The sequence below is a fragment of the Mytilus californianus genome, unplaced genomic scaffold (assembly GCF_021869535.1).
Source record: "Mytilus californianus isolate M0D057914Y unplaced genomic scaffold, xbMytCali1.0.p SCAF_10, whole genome shotgun sequence".
Classification (NCBI taxonomy): Eukaryota; Metazoa; Mollusca; class Bivalvia; order Mytilida; family Mytilidae; genus Mytilus; species Mytilus californianus.
The window spans coordinates 3,984,546-4,007,181 of record NW_026262582.1 but is presented as its reverse complement, the minus strand read 5'-3'; the positions used below and the strand labels follow the sequence as shown (position 1 = coordinate 4,007,181).

The following is a 22,636-nucleotide window of genomic DNA, read 5'->3' as shown; positions in this document are numbered from 1 at the left end:
TAAAGGGCCCCAAAAGTTACTAGTGTAAAACCATTCAAACAGGAAAACCAACAGTCTAGTCTAATCTATATAAAAAAGGAGAAACGAGAAACACTTATGAACCACATCAACAAACGACAACTACTGAACATCAGATGCACACTTTCTGTGAATTTTCGTACATCTTGGTTGAAAACTGTATAAGGAGAGTTTAAATTTCACAAAATGTGTACCCACTATTGGGGATAATTCTAATGTTCAAATGGAAATGGGTGCATGATTTATTAAATGAATTGAAGTTTTTCAGATATCGCTGGTAGATTAAATTTATTCGAACCAAACTAATAAATATTGATATCAGTTTTCTGTATGTATTCCTGTCAACTGAATGTTAGTATACATTGATCAGCTGACCAAACAGTTGTATGTATGGCCATGTTGTGATCAGATACATTAAGTCATGTGATTAACAATAAGTCATGTGATTAACGAGCCATGTAAAGACAGTGGGGTTGAGAGATTTTAATTAAGATGTACAAATTATCTTTCATCTCTGCCATGTTAACATCAATAAACTTGTATAAGAATTGTTTATATTAATCAACAGCTTCAGCAATATTTTCTATGATCAAAGATCTTAAAAGGGATACCCTTATAAAAATAAGGAGACAAGGTATGATTGCCAATGAGACAATTATCCACCAAAGTTTAAATAAAGTAGATGTAAGCAGTTATAGGCAACTGTACGGCTTTCAACAATGAGAAAACCCCATACCGTATAGTCAGCTATAAAAGGCCCCGACATGAAAAATATGAAACAATTCAATTGAGAAAACTAACAGCTTTGTAATTTTATACATTGTATGACTAGAAAATCATGGGAATAGTAAAAAACAGCATTTTGTGTATTCAAATTGTAATTTTTTACGTCGGCACATTATGTCCTCTTCAACATGTTGTGAACAGTTCCTCTATAGTATTTCAGTAATCAAAGACTTTAAACATAAAATTGAGAATGGAATAGGGGAATGCGTCAAAGAGTCAACAACTCGACCAAAGAGGAGAAAAAAGCCCAAGGTCACAAAAAATTGCTGTCATGTGATTTTCTTATAAAATATGTTAATATGACAACTTTTATTAATACATGTATACTCACAGACCTTGTATTTCTATTTGAATTGATGATGTAAATATCCCTTATAAATGTATATGACACTGGAACTTTTTGGATCCTTTGATGGATTGCAATATGCCTCCATTGTTTTTGAAAGTCAAGGAATGCTTATGAATTTGTACATACATTTGTAATGCCACCATGTGAAAGACAGCAAATATCTTTCCATTGCAACTGAAACTATTGTACCATAACATTAAAGTTGTCTTTCTTTTTCCATTAGAAAATTTATAAATTGTGTAATTGATTGACACCACATTCAGCACTATAGTTTTTGTTTTTGTGATAGCAATTTGTTTGTTAGTAGAGGAAGCCAGAGTGCATGGTGAGAACTGATCTATCTTTGGCAGGAAAAACTAGCAATTCTAGTCAATAAATACACCATATCTGACCTATCCTTTCGTTTATTTGCATGATGAAAATTTTTAACCAAAAAAAAAACTGTTGACATAGCCTTTTTAGCTTTAAAAAAATCACTAATCAATCAATCTTTCATAATAAGTCATCTATTTTTTCTAAGGTTTTTAAGGATGTTCGCTCCTCTTGTTTTTGAATGTTTGCCAGACATTCGAAATCCTCTGGTTTTACCCATGCAGTGCTATTAAAAAAATTTCCCCGCTAACCCCTACTTTTCTTTTCATAATTTAATTACATATAGTTTAAAAAGCCATATTTGAAAATCCTATAAAATCCTTGTATTTTTTCATATTTTTTTAAAGAAAAAGGGTGCTAATGTTATATATATGAAAAGTCTAGAGAGGAATATTTCCCGCCAAATTTTCAATGGCTTATACCTCGAAAACAAGCACACAGACCCTTCATTTTTTTTGATTTTTTTAGTTCCATTATTGATATACTATCAATTTATAACAGTCTTTTAAAAAGCTTGTTATTTTGAAACAGAGTAGCGAACATCCTTAAGTCACTATTTTTTTCCATGGAAGTATCACATATTGACTTCTATATTATTTCCATGGTTTTAAATATCTTTATCTTAACAGATTACATTGTCAGATAAACAGAAGCCTCACACAATTCTGCTATCTGTTCACTCTATCTCTCTCTCTACACATGGCTCTATAACACTTTCATTTGATAACATAACATGTTATAATTGTAGTGATAATAGCTTGGTCATTGATAAAATCTAGTTATCAAGGTTAAATATTTAATCAATCAATCATTAACAATTATTACAGCTGTCATTTTCTTTTGTAGTACAACCAGTTCAGTTTGAGTTTTAGACAGTTTTTCTTTTGTAGTACAACCAAAACAGTTTGAGTTTTAGACAATTGTGCTTTTGTAGAACAACCAGTTCAGTTTGAGTTTTAGACAGATTTTCTATTGTAGAACAACCAGTTCAGTTTGAGTTTTAGACAGATTTTCTTTTGTAACCAGTTCAGTTTGAGTTTTAGACAGATTTTCCTTTTGTAAAACAACCAGTTCAGTTTGAGTTTTAGACAGAATTTCTTTGACCAATCAGAACTGTTTACAAAATTACAACTGTCTAATTTTCTATTTACAACTTTGTTTCCAATTTGAGATTTTTTTTACAAAGAGAAACACTTTACTGTCTAGACAGACAAATAAGTTAAATTTTAGATAAAGACAGATTTTCTGTAATTTAAGGGGTCTGTAATTCAGATTGACAGCTAAAATCAGACATACTTGTTTTTTACCTTTTTCAACTGGAATAATCACTACTTTACCCCAAAAATTCATCACAATTTTTTTAACATTTGATCCTCCCTCATACTTACAATTTTTTGCATAAAATATAAATAAATAAATTTGGAAGGTGTATGAAAAATATTTACTACTTATACACTGTCCACACTAAGGACAATATTTATTGACAACAAAAATCAAAGGACAAGTTGTACAACAAGTTTATTGTGGTACACAGAAAAGATTTCCCTTGACTCAAACAGTCCTTGAAAACTTTAGTATTAGAAAAATATTAATCAACCGTAATATCAATTCAATTCCAGTATCTATTTCTCTAAAAATCACTTATGAAAAAACAGAATTGCATTACAATCTCCAATGCTTGGCATTAATCAGCATTATTAACATCTCAATGAGAGTGCTATGGGCCAATCCAATCTTGCAGTTAGGTGCAAACTTCTGTTCTATTTTGAAGGTCTCACTAAAACTTTTGACTGATTGATTGGTTGCTGCTTGCTTTTGTCCAGGGACAAATATTTCATACATACTTAGGACAATAACAAATAAACAATGCAATAAGGTAGGTTTTGGAAGTAGGCTGACTGTGATGATGGGAGGGAAAATGTGGAAAGTTGGCCATGGATAGGGGCACCCAACTATATTGTATTTTGAGATGTGTCCTGATTCTTTAATTTAGGTTTTATCAATTGTGTATTAAGATTTTTTTTCACAATAACAAATGGTTAAAACAGTTTCTATAATGCAGTCAATTACTTAAAAATTTTAATAATAAACTTCAATCTGGAATGCTATCAAGCAAAAAGAAAATAAATAACCAAAGTTGAATGGTTGTTTTTCTTCCCTTCAACTTATTTCTTTGTAAGAAATGTACTCTAAATCTGGTTGAAGATGAACAACATTTTATTACTAGTTGTCCAGCATACAATAATGATAGGGAGATATTTTTCAAGGAGATAAACTGTATCTGTCCCAATTTTATATATCTTTCAAATGAGGCAAAATTTGTTTGGTTATTTACTAATGAAAATTTGTCTATACTTAAATATTTAGGGAGCTATATTATTACATGTCTAGATGTTAGACGAAATGTTAATTAATGTATGTAATAACAATGATAATTGTAATGATTTTATAGTTCTGATCCTGCCTGGAATTAAATGTATGTGATTTTTATAGAATGAAGATAATAACATCTGTCTGAACTTTTCAATGTTTCATTTTAATATATAAAAATGTTTTTCTGTTACAAATCATGATGTATTGTTTTATGTGTACATGTTATGTTGCCCGTCAAGGGCCCTTGATTGGAATAATAAATATTCTTTATCGCTGAACATTAGGGAATTATACCATCAAAGCTGACAGGTTGTATTTGTTTTCTTCAACTTATATTATTGAACAGCAAGGAATTCAATCATCAAAGATGACCAGTTGTATATTTTCCCTGCAACTTGAATTATTAAACAACAAGGAATTATATCCTCAAATTTGACAGATTGTAAATATCAATGTCACTTAATCATCATTTTACAAAACCAAAGTAAACAATGAAAACAAAGAGAAATTATACAGTAAATGGTTCAATGCTATGATTATGGATAATTATACTGGACAGACTGACCAACAGATAAGGCATGGTCAAACATTGGGTTAAATATTCAATTAATCAATGTTTCAGTGAGGCTTCAATTAGTTATGGATCTTGTTGATATAATAGCTTGTAATGGTTGGAAAATCTTAGTTCTTAAAAACTTTTTCCTAGGTGCCAAATTTTTCACATACAACACCTGAAGAAAAGTCTTAACAAAAAATGTGGAAAATAAAAACATCTAAACTAGAAATAAACAAAAGTTAAACAATTTGAAAAACCTATCAAAAATATTATCAGATACAAATCCAGGATTTTGAAAAAAGGATCTAGGGACAAACTAAACAATAACCTACATTAGGGGGGGGGGGGGGCTGGCCCCCTCCTCTACCCCTAAATCTGCCTTTAATTATAATAAATACACTTAAATTTTGTTGCAAGTTGATTGGATCTGGAATTAACAGTGATCTTCAAATAAAGATTCTGCACTAAATTCTTTAATATTTCATTTTTACTACATGTATTTACTTCACCAACCTTTATCATTTTCTTGTGTACATATGTATATATTATTGACTTTAAACCAGCCTCCCACACTTCACTGACTTTTGACTTGACTCCCCCTCCCTGTGTAAACATTAGTTTAGCCTATCTTATTTATAAGTTACACCTCCCGTTGCATAAGGAGTGGCATGTCATATAGGGCACATTTACCTTTTTTTTCTTGAGAAAAGGTGGCAAGAAGGGACCCACTAAAAAATCAGAGGCATCTCTGCAGTCATAAATTTGAAAATCATACGTTAATCATCCAGCAAAGGGCAACATCATAATGAGACAACTATATATCCGCCAAAGTTCAAATGAAGTGGAGGTGTAAGCAATTGTAGGCAACCATAACCCTTCAATAATGAGAAAACTCCATACAGTATTGTCGATTATAAAAACTCCGACATGAAAAATATGAAACTATTCAATTGAGAAAACTAATGGCCTAATTTACAACAGACAACTTACGAAAAACAAATATGACAGACATGAACCAACCACAACCACTGAACCAGTGTCAGGCCCCTGACTTGGGACAGGCACATAAATAAAATCATGTATCCTAGACTAATTCCATTTACTCCCTCCAACTGAATCTGCCCCTGAACCATTAATTCATTCATATCTATCATGTCTATGTTAACGAAGAATGTACAGTCACAATTTCAATTTCTTCTCTAGCTGAAAGATCCAAAATTTTTGATAGTTCGTATAATTTGTAGTATTGCAAATTGTTTGAAGATACCAGAAAATCTTTAACACTTGATATTTTGACTTTTTGACCCTTGAACCTAGGACAAAGACCTCCTGAACTCTGCATGCTATCTATCATTACTAGCATTATTTTTATTATTTATGATAAAATTCCTCTCTCATGCAAAGATAATTTGCCATGTTTTTATTTTCTCTCAACAGACTTCAGGTTTCTTACAGGTCAAGGACATTTTAGGCCAAATGGTCTACATTCTGTGGTATTGGTTGTTTTGTTAATGTAAAATCCTGTATCACAAATCTGTTCGTTTCAGGGGACATAATCTTGGCTAAAATTGTGAAAAATCAATGAAAGGCAGTGAAAATCATGCAAATTTTTTTTTAAATTATTGTTTTCATTTATACATAATGATATATTTAATAAATCAGGTCTGACAGCTAATCATGCCTTCATAAATGCATTGAAATTTAGCACCAAAATTGTCCAAGTTATAGCCAGATTCCCTAAGACCTTATGGGTGCTATAAACAGTTTCGTATAAAAAACTAGGGGTTATTCCCCGACTAAAAATAACCATGGAGGGAAATCCCTATTTATTCATATAATTGGTGAAAAAGTATCATGTTTTTTGTATTTAATTGTATAAATTAGTTAATTAGCTTTCAATTTAAACAGGTTAAATGATTAAAATAATTTAAAAAATTAGATTAAATATACATGTTTTGAGGGGAGACAACACTGTAAACATCCTGTTTTTTTGGCAGCGAAAATTGAAAACTTATTTGCAGCCACTGTAGCTCTTTTCGAAGCAGGAAACCGTACCCTGAAACATGATTTTTATTAAAAGCCAGGTAAAGACCTATGAATTTCATACAGTTTTGATTATGGGAAATGTGCCTGTATCATGTTTACATGGGTATGCACATGAGCTGATTTCAGGTTTTTTATGTTCAGATTAGGCAACTTTTCCCCCATTTTCTCTGGATAGAACTTTTTTACTATACTAAAAGTACACTATATTTTTATTTCAATATAAACTAGAGACAATTCTGATTCCAGTGATATCTATTTTTATACAAGTATCTTTATTAAACATTCCACCACTAAGGGTCACTTAGACATGGTCCCTTAAAATATGACGTCATAGAAAAAAACTGTTGATTGCACCCTATACAATAAATAGCCTGAATCCCTTGGGAAATCCCTGAGACCTGTACTATAAATAGTGGTGATCCCTCAGAGACTCCCAAGAGAGTAACTGAGGCCTATACTATGAATAGTGGGAATCCCTCAGAGAATCCCTGAGGCCTATACTATAAATAGCTAGAATCCCTAAGGGAATCCCTCTGAGGCCTAAACAACAAATAGCCAAAATCCCTCAGGGAATCCCAGAGACCTGTACTATAAATAGTGGGAATTCCTTAGAGAATTCCTTGGGCCCATACTATAAAATGCTTACCCTGTGTTTACAGCAATCCTCAAAACATAGAGATCCTGCTCTTCTCATATTGTGACAAAGGTTTATTGGTATATCCACATCTGAACAAAATTCTTAAAATCTTTTTTTCATTTTCGTAATTACCATAAAACAGCATTTAAACAAACATCTATAATTATAATTCGGAGAACATAAACTTAGCTTTTCAGTATAATCCATATATATTGTTATTCAGTAACTCACAATTCATTACATTAACTTTTCAAAAACTCAGTTATGCTAATAAAACACTTTTACTGCTAAAACTATTCTTGTGGCCATCAGGTATGTAAACAAAATAATAAAATTCTTTCATTAGGTTTCCTTTCAGATAGACTCAGATTCCTTCACAAATTTGTGTCACAAAAAAAGAATCAAAATAAACTCTGATGTTTTCAATTTACAAATTCATACATGCATTCCTTTAATAAGAATATTTTGTTTTGCTCCACGGTATTCCATTCAAGTCACTTAATCACACAAAAAATTTTGTCTACTTGGTTTAATTTCCTGATATAAATATAAGCATAAAGTCACAAAAGAACTTAATCCATTAATTCATCATTCCCACAACTTTACAATTTCATTCATAAAAACTACACTTTCTTCTACAATTCAAAAATATGTCACAACAAAAGTACAACCAAAAGTTCATTCATAACTAGAACAAAGTCATAGAATTGTACACATTGAAATATACACTGACCCTGCATGCCACAATTACTAACTGTTATATCAGTATATATTTCAGCTCTTTTTTGACATGGATCAAAGTTATCTGACCCTTATCTCAATATAATTAACCCACAAACCTCCCCTATCTGACCAAGTATTATAATTATAGTTTGCATAGGCCATTTAACAGTAAACAAATGATATGTATTAAAGAATTCTTAATGAAATGGTGTATGTCTTTGAACATGATGTGGGTTTAATCAGAAGACTTAATTTAATTATATATTTAAATATACAACATAATATTAATGTGTTTCTCTCATGAAATTTGAGGATATACATGATATAGATATTTTTGCAGAATTGAATTAATTAGTATCTTGCTTTGTTTAGCAAGCTGATGACATTTCTTGAATGGTTTGTAAAATAGTAGCTATTTATGCAGAAATGTAATCTTTCTTACCAACATGTAAACAAAATTCAGAAAAAAAACTAATTAAGACAAAAAGGTTTTCTTCAAAATGCAGCATTGATATTCAAATATTCTACCCGCTGCAAAAACTATTATCAATACGGTACCATATTCAACTGTTTTAATATAAAAAAAAAGCTGCATGGTTTCGTAGCAGCATTTCTGTCTCTAATGCAGATATCATGGGTTATATATCCCACCAGATATTTGCTCGTTCTTTGCTAAAAATGCAAGATTTAGAAGCAAGAACAAATTCTTAGTCCCTCAAATAAATCATATAAATTTTAATTTCGCTGTAAAATTGTTCATTTATACTGCAAATTTTTTCTGTATGTGAGGTACTGAGAATATTAGATTAGAATTTTTTTTTTTAATAGTAAAATTATTAACAATTCCAATTAAATTTATATATATCAGTCATTTGTGAAATACTCTTATTTTCCCCAGAGCCAGTCAAGGGGAGATAATCATTAAAACTTTCATAAACAAAATCTTTTATTCTTCAATTCATATTCACTTTCCTCTGTGAATAGTATGCTACCTTCAATATATTTTGTCCCAGTTTTCTTGTTCTTCATTTCTTTTTTTTTTATATGGTAACGGGGTGACTACTATAACACAGTAGTCTCAGATAGTAAGAAGCATAAATACTTTATCTCATCTGTATATCTTTAAAGATAAGTTCCTGATTTGAATGGCTTATAAAATATTTTTGTGCTAAACCAATTTGATAGGGGTGGATAGGCAGGCCATTTGTGTACTTTCCTAATACAAACTGCATATCTTTGTTTTTTATATGAATAAACAGAAATGTAGGGTGTACTAATGTAAATGAGAAAAACAACATGCAATTTCTTATATACTGTGGATTCATTTATTTTCGTGGGTACCAATTTTCGTGGATTGCAGAAAACTTGCATTTTCGTGGATATGTGATTTCGTGGTTTTGCTGAAGTCAGCATACAACCTGATAGAAAATTTGTAATTCGTTGAACATTTAAATTCGTGGTTTACCTGTATCCACGAAAACCACGAAAATTGGTATCCAACGAATAATAATGAATCCACAGTATTCTGTATTTTTCTGTTAAACATTGTTTCATATTTTGATATCCAGAGCCTTTTTGGTGTAATATCACCAAGACATAGTACGTCAGATCCTGTTTCAAGCGAAAAAGGGTTGAAAAAATATTCCCTTGAATTTTAGAGTTAGGAAATTAGCCCTGCATTTCATGGCAGAAAAATATTTTCTGAGTCATAAACATATATCTTGGGTGTTTCAAAGCACCATTCTTTTTTTTAATTTGGTGTTATATGAAATATTTAGGACACTTGAGGTCACATGATTGCTAAAGCTTGTGAACAGGAAAACTAGAGGCTCTAAAGAGCCTGTGTCGCTCACCTTGGTCTATGTGCATATTAAACAAAGGACACAGATGGATTCATGACAAAATTGTGTTTTGGTGATGGTGATGTGTTTGTAGATCTTACTTTATTGAACATTCTTGCTCCTTACTATTATCTCTATCTATAATGAACTTGGCTCGGTAGTAACAGTGGAAAATATTTTGTAAAAATTTACAAACATTTACAAAATTTATGAAAATTGTAAAAAATTGACTATAAAGGGCAATAACTCCTTAAGGGGTCAATTGACAATTTTGGTTATGTTGACTTATTTGTAGATCTAACTTTGCTGTACATTATTGCTGTTTACAGTTTATCTCTATCTATAATAATATTCAAGATAATAACCAAAAGCTGCAAAATTTTCTTAAAATTACCAATTCAGGGGCAGCAACCCAAAAACGTGTTCCTGATTGGTCTGAAAATTTCAGGGCAGATAGAGCTTGACCTAATGAACAATTTTATCCCATCAGATTTGCTCTAAATGCTTTGGTTATAGAGATGTGATCCAAAAACTGCATTTTACCCTCTGTACTATTTTTTAGCCATGTTGGCCATCTTGGTTTGCGGGCGGGGTCATCGGACACATTTTTTAAACTAGATACCCTAATGATGATTGTGGACAAGTTTGGTTAAATTTGTCTTAGTAGTTTCAGAGGAGAAGATTTTTGTAAAAGATTACAAAAATTTACGAAAAATGGTTAAAAATTGACTATAAAGGGCAATAACTCCTTAAGGGGTCAACTGACCATTTTGGTCAAGTTGACTTATTTGTAAACCTTAATTGCTGAACATTATTGCTGTTTACAGTTTATCTCTATCTATAATAATATTCAAGATAATAACCAAATACGGCAAAATTTCCTTAAAATGACCAATTCAGGGGTAGCAACCCCACAACGGGTTGTCCAATTCATCTGAAAATTTCAGGGCAGATAGATCTTGACCTGATAAACAATTTTACCTATGTCAGATTTGCTCTAAATGCTTTGGTTTCAGAGATATAAGCCAAAATCTACATTTTACCCCTATGTTCTATTTTTAGCCATGGCGGCCATCTTGGTTGGTTGGCCGGGTCCCCGGACACATTTTTAAAACTAGATACCCCAATGATGATTGTGGCCAAGTTTGGTCAAATTTGGCCCAGTAGTTTCAGAGGAGAAGATTTTTGTAAAAGTTAACGACGACGGACGACAACAACGACGGACGCCAAGTGATGAGAAAAGCTCACTTGGCCCTTTGGGCCAGGTGAGCTAAAAAGGGCTGAAAAGTTGCTTGGTTTACTTCCAGTGATTGTTAGTTTCTTATAATATGCAATGAAATGTTGTGTGAAATTTTCACAGTAGTACTGGACAGGATATAACATTATCACACCCAGTATCCCTATCCAAAATCCCTGGAGGGATCAGAATCCTGAGAAGATATATACATTTTGTTTAGTCCAATTCATAAGTACAATCTAAATCAGATTCCTTCAGAGCATAATCATATCATATATGCAGTGAAACAGCAAGCCGAGGGATATATTAAATTGTCATGAATAACACTGAGATGTCAGACAATGAAAGAATCAAATGGGAAAGAAAACTTTTCACATTATCAAAAATATTATTTCACTCTCAACATGTTGCAGTATAGAGCAATTTATTTTTTTTGTTGGAATAAAATATTGAAACATTCATATGATTGATAAACATGATCAAAGGTAGTATACTGAAAGTTAATCGTAGTATGATAAATGCTGTAAATCTCAAACATATCGCGTGATGGTTATTAACCCTTAGATTGAATCACATATATACTACACAACAAATGTACCCCACAACAAAAGTTTATGTATTAAAATCATGAAACCAAAACCTCTCTTATATATCCACATTTACATTATCCTTTGCCTCTCTTTTACGATAATTCATGTCAGTTTGGACCCAATGGTAGTTTATAGACAATTCTTTTTAGCTTTCTTTGGTCCATATTGTTTATGGGAGTTGATTGGAGTCCACAACTGTACAATGAATTATACTCAGCACACAGCAGAGCAGGAAATGTTTGCTGAGGGTTTATGTTTACCAATTTTGCAATTTAGATAAAATTCCCAAAACATTGTCACTTGCATAAATTTTATCTATGATGAACAATTGACTAACAGACAAGAAAAGCATTAAAATAAAACCTCACAAATTAATTTGGCACTAGAATTTTTGAAAATTAAACCACTTTACAGAAGTTAAATGCAAACCTGATTAATATTTTTCAAACATTTTCTGTAAACGAATGGATACAGTTTTTCAGTACTTCATTAAAACAAAAGAAACTGCTGATTTCAACTAAAATATGCTGCAATTTTTTTACCTTGGAAACTGCTTCCTACGGAACAGGAAATATAATAATCTCACAAACATCTGCCTGCATAAATGTCACACTGAGATAATTCTGTAACATTAAGATTCTAATGACATGACATCTCAAAGACAGGAATATTGGATCTTTAACAGCAGAATGTAAATGTAAAACTGTTACCCTTTTATAGGAAAAGTAAAAACCAAAATAAAAGCAAGTGTTTAGAACTGATAGTGTATTACAGCCATTGTTATTATTTTTAAAATTTTACTGACTTATACATTTTTTGAATGAACAAATTTGATTTGTGAATTAGTACTTGGAAACTCTTCATTGTCTACCTAAACAATTTATTGATAATTTACGAATGGGACAAAACAAATCGTTCATTTCAATGTACAATTGTGTTACCAAAATTAATGTGTAATGTTTGTTAGCTTGAATGTTTTGTTGGCCCTTAATCAGCAATTATTTTGCCTCAGAATGCTTTCTGAATAAATTAATGTGGGACTACTGATTGTATGAAGTTATTTATATTTGAAAACTTATCAAATTAGGTATAAAGTCATGAAAATTAAATCCATATTCTACAAACAGCAGATAATATATTTAATATTCATTGTATTAACTATGGACACTTTCAAAATTTTCATTTTCCATTAATTACTGAAATTATGTAGCTCCCATTTCAACTACATTTAATAAAAAAATTCTACATGATGATATAAGTTTTTTTCTGTTATAACTGACACTGACATTTATAGTAACCATTTTTTCTCCAAGAAATATAATTTTGAACACCACTGGTATATACCCTATAGAAAATTCATTGCAAATTATCACACTCTTGTAACCTTATAAACAGCATGCGACCATTGAAACTGTGAAGCATTTAGAAACAAATTTGTTTCCTTATATTATTATACCAACGTTTTCCAAATTATTGATATTAATAAAAAAAAAAATATACATAATGCTATAATGAAATGTCATGAGGGTCTGGGTGAGGTTTACAGAATACAGAATAATGGGCTACATCGTAACAGAAAAATGGACCAAAAAAAATAAAGAATAGAGAAAAATAGGGCAAATAAATAAAAAATAGAGAAAAATAGCCAAATAAATAAAAAATAGAGAAAAATAGCCAAATAAATATAAAGAAAAGAGATTAATGACATAAAATATTAAAGAATACAGAAATGAAGGACCTCTCATCCAGACCATCCTATAATGAAATGTCAGAAGTCTATATGATTGCTGTTCAATTGTCTACCATCTATTGTGTCTTATCTCCTCTCTGTAGAATTTATACTGGATTGATATTTATTACTCAAATGCTAATTTTGACAACATGGGACATAGTTGTATAATTCATACACAAAATATCAATTAAATCAACAGCTGGATTTCTAATACTACTTGATATAGGGGAGATAACTCTACTTAAACAAGTTTCATTAGGCCCAAATAAAAAATACTTGTGGTAAGAGTTTCTCTGCCTACCCTATTTTGTATGGTCCAAAAGCCTTTATAACAGTTTTTATTGGTATTTTTGGTAGTAAATAGTGAAAAAAATTCCATGTTGTCCCCATATGCTCAAGGTATATACCTATCCTATTTTTCTAAAGAAGGAAACCCTATAAACACTTAAATTTTTGGTTTGGCCTTATGATAGACAAGATTTAGTACTTTTTGGCTGTTTCTCTAATCAGATATACTTACTGTTTGTACTTCAAACATTACAGGAACCAGTGTACTCTTAAGATGTCAGATATTTGAAATCCTCTAGTTTTATCCATGTTGTGCCAATAAAACAATTTGCCCGCTAACCCCTACTTTTCTTTTCATAATCTTATTACATATAGTTAAAAACACCTTTTTTGAAAATTACATAAATCCTTGGTTTTTTTTCATAGTTTTTGAAAGAAAAAAGATGCCAATGTTACATGTATGGAAAATATAGAGAGAATTGTATACCGCCAAATTTTTAATGGCTTATTTCTCGAAAACAAGCACACTGACCCTTCAATTTTTTCAAATTATTTAGTTGCTTTATTCATATACTTTCAATTTTTCATAACAGTCTCTTGAAGACCTTGTTATTTTGAAGCAGAGTAGCGAACATCCTTAAATGCATTGAAAGCTATGGTGATTTTTTATAACACAAGTCACAAAAAGGTAGTGTTTTGACACAAAATGACTGTCATTTTATAAGACCTCTAGCTATAAGTGTTAATTTGACCTGTTGGTAACAATTTGTAATGCATTTTTGTTTACTTATTTAGTGTTATGTCTCACTATTTTTAATATATACCACCTTTGATATTAGTGTTTGGTATGTCGATAAATTTTCACTTTTTACTATGAACAACAAAATTATTTATTTTGTAAAAAATATTTCCATACTCCATGTATACCTTGCAACAAAATTATTTTTATTTACCTGTGTACGTTATTTTATTTGGAGGCATTTTGTCCAAGGTTATGGTTTTCTTTCTGATATTGTTTTACATCTAACCCCCTTGTTTCATTCATTTTGTATTTACATTGTGTCATAGATCAAATTTATTCGTTCAGCGTATGTTGACTTGTTTTTGTTAATATGTCTTTTGATTGAGTTAAGCTATTTCAATTGATATTTTATAGTGTGTCTTTCTATGTTGTGATGTTACACTATTGTTGTAGGTTAGGGTGAAAGGTGGAGCCTATTAAAACGTTTAAACCCGCTGCATTTGTTTGCACCTGTCCTAAGTCAGGAACCTGATGTTCAGTGGTTGATATTTGTTGATGTGGTTCATAAGTGTTTCTTGTGTCTTGTTTTTTATATAGATTAGACTGTTGGTTTTCCTGTTTAAATGGTTTAACACTAGTCATTTTTTGGGCCCTTTATAGCTTGCTGTTCGGTGTGAGCCAAGGCTCCATGTTGAAGGCTGTACTTTGACCTATAATGGTTTATTTTTACAAATTGTGACTTGGATGGAGAGTTGTCTAATTGGCACTCATACCACATGTACATCTTTTTATATCTATGTAAGTTCTTGAAATTGCAGAATTTAACGGCTGTAAATTAGACGTTTTTTTCCTTACCAGCCAAACGTATAAATTGTTACAAAATCATCTTATTTACATATGAACAGATAAATTGTATATTATGGATTCATTATTTTTGAAACAGGAAAAGACAGACTAGCAAAGTCCATTAGGTATATCCTGTTTCAACAGAATTTTCTTGTTTTATGCCTTTTAAATGAAAACAAGGAATTATTTGAATCTGGAATAATTTTGAATTCTGGAAAATTGATGAAAAATGTATGATGAAAACTAACCCAATGTTAGAGGAGGGTTAGCCATGCATGCATGTATGGTTAAGGGGGGTTAGTTTAAGTTCATACTGAAATATCAGTGAAAGTAAAATTAACCTTAGCCGTGCACGCATGGCTAACCCTCTTTAGTTTGGTTAGTTTTCATCATAAATTTCTGATAAATTTTTCAGAATTCAAAATTATTCCAGATTCAAATAATTCCTTGTTTGAAGGGATTTATCAGATTAAAGGTTGAGAGAAAGTACTTTGAAGAATGACTATATCTGTTCTTGGTGAGGTAGAAACAGTACCTAATACATACTCCTGATCAATATAAAAATAAAATGATGTTAGGGGCCATCTTGAACTTGCAATGAGGTGTGCACTTTTGTTCCATGTTGAAGACCTCATTGTGACTTTGAAATAATGAACAGCAATAATGCATTGTTACATTGATTTAGTTTCATCAAGTGGTTAAGGGATTTTGTGTCAAGAACTGATGTCTGTTCTTTTCCAATTACATAAAACTAAAAAAAATTAACTAGTACTTTTTTAAAAGTCTATTGGCAAGACCAACAAGTTGCAATCTGCGCAATTTCTTGTAAATGTCTTCCCCGCTATCAGTGTTATCTAAAAACTAAATTGATGAGTGACAAATCTAAAAATTCATCACACACTGTGACATGCTCACATTTAGATTGATACCAAATTTCAGGAAGCTCTGATTTGTATTTGACCTGAGAAAAACTTATCCAAGATTTTATTGGAAAGACAGGATATACAAGGACAGAAGAATGGATAGAGGTAAACCAGTATACCACCCTGACCTTTGGAACTTATATACAAACACAAGTAACAAAAAAAAACAATGTAAATATATAAAAAAAATTGTTATGTTAGTCTGTCAGCCACCCTTAAGAATGTTTTTGATGTTGCCTATCCATGCTTTGTAGGGTTAGGTAGGTAGGTAAGGATTTTATTTTTGTTTTTTGGCCAACAACATAAGTTATGTGTTATAGACAAGAAAATGATATAAGAGCAGGAAAAAATCTTTTAAAAAAAATTGAAACGATTTGTGTCATAAATTTGTTTGGGTAGGCTGCTTTTTAGCTGGGTAGGTAGGCAACAACAAACAATTTAAATTTTATTTTTGGCCTTAGTTATAAGTAGTCATATTTTGTCGATATTCATAGACCATTATTGTGTATTCATATCACCAGGGAAGTTATTACATAATTCATACATCCAAACAGATGATTAAAAGCAAACCAACACTATGACAATAAGGGAGATAACTCTTCAATTATAATACTACTTGAAAAATGTGATGATATCAGTCTAGCAACAGACTATTTTTAAATCGAAGAGTCAACCTGCAGATCATTTTGGAATTTTCAATTGCAAAGCAAACAAAGTTAATGCACCTATAAATCTAAAACCAATTTTACTCAATGCATTAACTTTCAACTTGTTGGTTTCCTTGCAGCATGTTTGCCTTCAGTGCAAAAAGTTTTAATAATGGTGAGTTTGGATTTAGAACAATATGTCAGGATTGGGAAAAGTTAGCTTATTATTTGCCCTGAAATCCATTGAGTTGCTTATGAGGAGTTGTAAATACAAAATTTCTACCTTAAAATCATTTGAAGCAAAAAAAATAGGTAGTTCAATTTGTCATCAGGACTTGAAGGTTTTTTTTTTAAAATAGTGAAATGCAGTCACTGTAAAAAAATAAAATAAAAGAAGAATGTGTCCATGTGACACAGATGCCCCCGCTTCTATATATGCAAGGTCAATGTACTAATTGATACTTATTTACATTTTGTTTTCTTTGAAACTTAATGACATTGTTTCTGTATGTTGCCTTCAACAATGAGCAAAACCCGTACAGCATAGCTCTTATATTATTCATTTCCTCTCTCCTAATTTGTGAAGTTATCAATGATTCCATATCTTTAATGTTGGAAATCCTCAATATTATATAGATCAAGGCACCATATAATCAGTGCATAATAACATTAGTTGCTGATGATACTGTGCAATCCATTGAGTGATACCTACAAACTGCCTACCTAAAAATAATTTGAAAAACCAGGAAAAGTTGGCAGTGCAATTTGCTGTCAGAAATTCAGTTTTTGAAAAAAAAACAATTGTGATTGAAATGCAGTCCATGAAATAGAATCAGTTATGGATACAAATATATATTGATGAACAAACAATAAACTGGACAAAGCAAAAAAAATACCCCCTCCCCCTTTTTTTCATTAAATTTGGATATATCTTAATATTTCTATATAGTTTGTAGTGATAAGTTCATATCATATTAAACACCATGTAGATAAGCAGTAACTCACAAAATGTTTTTTCAACTTTTTGTATTTTTTACCCTGCACTTGTGCAAAACCTGACCTTAGCTTCTCATGTATGATATATATAGGCCATGGTGACTTATATATTTTTTTCATATGGCTCTTCATTATAATCAAATATGTATCATCCTTGGAAGAAATATCATTGCTCGAACTTTCTGCATACAGTGTTTTATATTCCAAACAAAGTGGTACTCTGCAAATCACCAGAGATAATATTCTAGAAGTACAACAGTTAGAGGAGGTCAAGTGTTTCACCATTGAAAATTCCACTAATGACTATACATTTCATAAAAAAACACATTTCTAATTAAAAAAAATCTCCTTTAGTTATTTTTTGTCCGAATTGAATTAAATTTTTACCATGAAATTCAGAAGCGTCTGCAGTTGCTTGCAATAATTATGAAATATATTTATGATTTATACTTTTAAGAAAAATCAGTTTGAATACAAAAATGAATTTCTGCATAAAAAAAAAAAATATATGGTTTTATTATACAGTCAGCAGGGTTTAAGAACATCCGTTGTTCAACCTGTTAGTCAAATGCGTTTTGTTAAAATATACTTTTTCCCTATTTTGGTCTTTTGGAAAATGTTGTTTGAGCTGTATTTAGACCCCTCTACCAAGAAATTTGTTTTACATGCACACGTATAAAAATTGTGGTTTTTATCCAACGCAATCATAGGTTTGAATGTTGTTTTCAATTTAGACTTGTTTATATTTTATCCGTTTGGGCTTGTATTATATTTTCCTTCGGGTTTATGTGATCCGTTCATCCTATTTCGACTCTTCAAAATTCAAGAGTCTATCCTAAATTGAGGTAAATTATATGGCCTTCCAAATACCGTTTCGATCCCTAACATCACTGAAGAGACATTAATTGTCGAAATCCGGATATGGTGTACAAATTTTTGCACCTCATGTTTGAGGTATACCATCTTTTCCACAAGTTTATTGTTTTCTGTTTGGTATTAAATTAATATTAAGATCCATTTTGTACTGGTGATCAATTTATTTGGCAATCGCCAATGGCAGTCAGCAGGGTTTAAGAACATCTGTTGTTCGACCTGTTAGTCAAATGCGTTTTGTTAAGATATACTTTTTCACTTTTTTGGTCTTTTGGAAAATGTTGTTTGAGCTGTATTTAGACCCCTCTACCAAGAAATTTGTTTTACATGCACACATATAAAAATTGCGGTTTTTATCCAACGCAATCATAGGTTTGAATTGTTTTCAATTTAGACTTGGTTTTATTATATATATATAGGCTGTTACTGGGAAAAATAACACTTAGTTACAATATTTGTATAATGAATAATAATTTCTCAGTTAGGACATTTCATAAAAATATTTCCTTATAACCATAAGAAACTGTTACAAATTTATGAGATAACAACAAAAAAAATTCATTAAATTGAAACTGAAGTAACTTTTTGAAAATGTTTTAAAAAAAAATGTGTTTTTATATGAAAGATATAGGGGAATTTCCAAGTGGTGAAACACTTCTGAATTTTCAGGCCATGGGTCGTCAGAGGGGAAAGGCTTACCAGAGTGGCTATAAACAAATTCTTATTTCCCATAGCAGTAGTTTATAGACAACTAAAAGTATCTTTGATGGATAAAAATCATGTTATATGGTCAGAATTGAAACAAGCTTTAGTGACAGAAAACTCAAGGTGATGCTGATAAAAAGTCATTCTTCTGGGTGAATTTCAAAGTGAAAACTAATGGTTGTCGCAACCTTTAGGTGTTTTACATTCAAATTCACTCAAATAGGTAATAAATAGCCATTTCACAATAATTGAAAAAATAAAATAAAAGCTAAATTGTTGCTGTTTGGCCAATATGTATGAATCACGGTCGTGAATTATAGAAGCTTCAAGCAAGAAAACATGTGAAATAAAAATTGCAAAACAGGTTGCATGAAAATAACATTATATACAAGGTAGCTGAAAAGCTGTGACATTATTTAAACAATACTGAAATTAAATCTCTGATATCTGTAACAGACCCCTTTTTCGCCTCAACTGTAATCAATTGAACTGACTTTAGCTAATTGGCATTTAAAATAGGTCAAAATCACCACTACATATGGTTAAGAGGTCACAAGAGGTCACCAAAGTCAATACAGGATGATCTGGATTTTCAACTCATATAAAGTTACTTCTCATTTTTGTGCTATTTTCACATTTCTTGATCGGTGTGAGAAAAATATTTCTCCTCACTAGTGAAATATCTGTTCTCTGCAAATGCTTGGTAGAAATTTAATTATGACGTCAAATTTTTCTTGGTTTCTTCTGAATTTTCCTATTGTGACGTCATGAAAAAAAGGCGACCATGCCTGATGACGTCACATTTAAAGAACACAACGTTCTGCAAATCTTTGAAAAGGAAGGATAGAAATCATTAAAGAAACAGATTCCACCACTATAACTCGTTTATTACGATATTTCTCCACTCTCAACAGTTAAATTTTAATTATTTAAAAAGCTCGGCAAGCCTCGCGCTTCAAATATTAAAATTTAACTGTCTCCAGTGGAGAAATATCGTAACACACTAGTTGCAGTGGTGAAATCTATATTTGTCAATTGCCAAAACATCTATATAAGGGTATACATATGATAAAGGGTGAATTGTCTTTACTTGAATTTTTTCTATACTTTGCAAAGTAGTCACCTCTTCATCATTTCTCCTCTAAAAGTTGAAAATGAAAAATTTACAACAATGCACTTACCTTTTTACGTTGACAGCACTGAAATGGAACATACAATAGATGGAAAAGTCCCTGTAATCCAAGTTTCATTCCCTCAGCCATGGACGTCCCACCAACTGATTCTGCACTTAAAGTATATCCACTGGCACAGGACACCACTCTCTGTTGACCGGTACCTGTCATATTGTCAAGGCAACTAATTATTCCAAGAGATAAGATTTTGTTGACAATGTAAAATGCTTTGTTGACAAAACCGAAGTGCCCATTTTTCAAATTTATTTTTAGAAACTGTCAATTTTAATGCTATAATGTAATGATGACATATTTATGCACAAAGAGTCCATTCAGCACATTGGTATAATTCTCAATCAAACAGTGTGATCTCAAGTATTGCAAGGTAAAAACAATTTCTTCGATATATGCTCGAAACTTTTAAGTATTCATTTCTATGTTTGACGAAACTATTGAAGAAATTGATTGAGTTGTCAGCGGTTATCTTCATAGGATTCTTAACAACTGCTCACTATTTTCATATTTATAAGGTTTGCACTAATTCATCAAAACGGAATCCTTTCAAATTTCAATGATTTGTTATACAACACTGCCAGAGTTCAATAGTTTTATTTTGTTCATATCTATATTTGACATTTTTATTGATTGGTTCAGTTTCCTCTGTTACAAATAAACGTTCATTTCACAAAACATTATCTTCATTTATTTCCTAGATATAATCCTTAAAGAGGTCCAATGTTTACGTAAAGTATTTATTATTCAGGAAACTTTTTTTTTTATTAACATGTATTAAAAAATATTGTTCAGACTGTGAAACTATATCAATCAGACTTTTCCTTCATGAAGATAATATCATTTTGTCATTATATATGCATCAATTTTGACAATATATATCCTTTATTTTTTCAGTATTTGCATTCAAATATGTTTCAAGATGATCTTATGTATAACTCCTAATATTGACCTTTAAATAAGTGTAATCATTTTTGTCCTATCATATATGTAAAATTCCTTTAAACTCCTTTTTTCATTCATTCTTCACTGTCAGTTCAAACTTTTTTACCCTCTAAATTTTTTTTGGAAAAACCAAACTTTAACAAGCAAAATCTTTAGTCTACGAATATATACAATTAGTACATTCCAGTATAAGTGAGGCTTGTTTAATTTCCGATCTGACTATGAGAAGTTGCACACTGACTGACTAAAAACTACATCATATCCATCGAGTTCACAAATACATGTAACCCTAATTAGCCACTTTTTAACATACATGTATCCTTCACTTTTCACGACGCATTGTAATTACACATATGGTGCTACATGTAAATTATATCACTACTTCCTACGATTTATTTTTGAAACGTTAATTTGATGTTGATAATCTTATCAAATTGGTCTGCAAACATTTCAAAACCGGATATTATTTCCAATGATCCAATTTTCAATTACGAAATTAAAGTAAAATACCACTTCCACATAATCCGTATCCAAGACGAGTTAAACTGTTCTTGTAATGCATTAAAAACCTGAGTAAACATATCCGGATAATAGTCATCACTTTGGACACAATTTGCAGGTCATAAAATTAATTGTCCAGACATCAATACTTAGAATCGGTCAATCAATGTCCATCTCTGAAACATAAAAAGCAGTTATAATTACAATTTACAAATATTTGTATAGTTGTTTAAGAGGCAACGTGAAGGGTCAAGGAGAGATGTCTGACTTGGTAAAATGCATCAGTTGTACAATTGCTTGAGAGGAAATTATAAGTATTTTTGAATTAACTTGTTTTTATTGTCATTTGCAGGCATGAATGGGATGAGGTGTCACATGATTTCCTGGTAAATCTTTTTCTGCTAATTATCTTTGCTGGATACAAGTTCTCTATTTAGTTAATAGTTTTCATGGTAGAAGCAAAAAAGGCTAAATTAGGTAAAAAAAAAATCATTTAAAAAAAATAACTTCATAAAAGAGAGGCAAAAGATACCAAAAGGACATTCAAACTCATAATTCGAAAATAAACTGACAACGCCATGGCTAAAAAAAAAAGACCAACAGACAAACAATAGTAAACAAAACACAACATAGACAACTTAAGACTGAGTAACACAAACCCCACCAAAAACTGGGGGTGATCTCAAAAGGTGTCAATTGACAATCAGGGTGAGGCTTACTAATTTG

The 22,636-nt window shown here is 31.0% G+C and overlaps 1 protein-coding gene across 2 annotated transcripts in view; it reads right to left on the bottom strand.

Annotated features, from left to right (window-relative positions):
* LOC127717479 (tensin-3-like) overlaps window positions 1–20,850 on the bottom strand; it is a 203,702-nt gene extending 182,852 nt beyond the window's left edge. Inside the window, exon 1 of one of the 2 annotated variants that reach the window (XM_052223133.1) lies at window positions 20,462–20,850. In XM_052223133.1, the coding sequence (XP_052079093.1) occupies window positions 20,462–20,623 (162 nt within the window). In that variant the 5' untranslated portion in view covers window positions 20,624–20,850. Of the gene's footprint in view, window positions 1–7,146; window positions 7,210–20,461 lie in introns of those variants that run through there. The other variant, XM_052223135.1, reaches the window with a different exon arrangement.
* Between the last annotated feature and the right edge of the window lie 1,786 nt (window positions 20,851–22,636).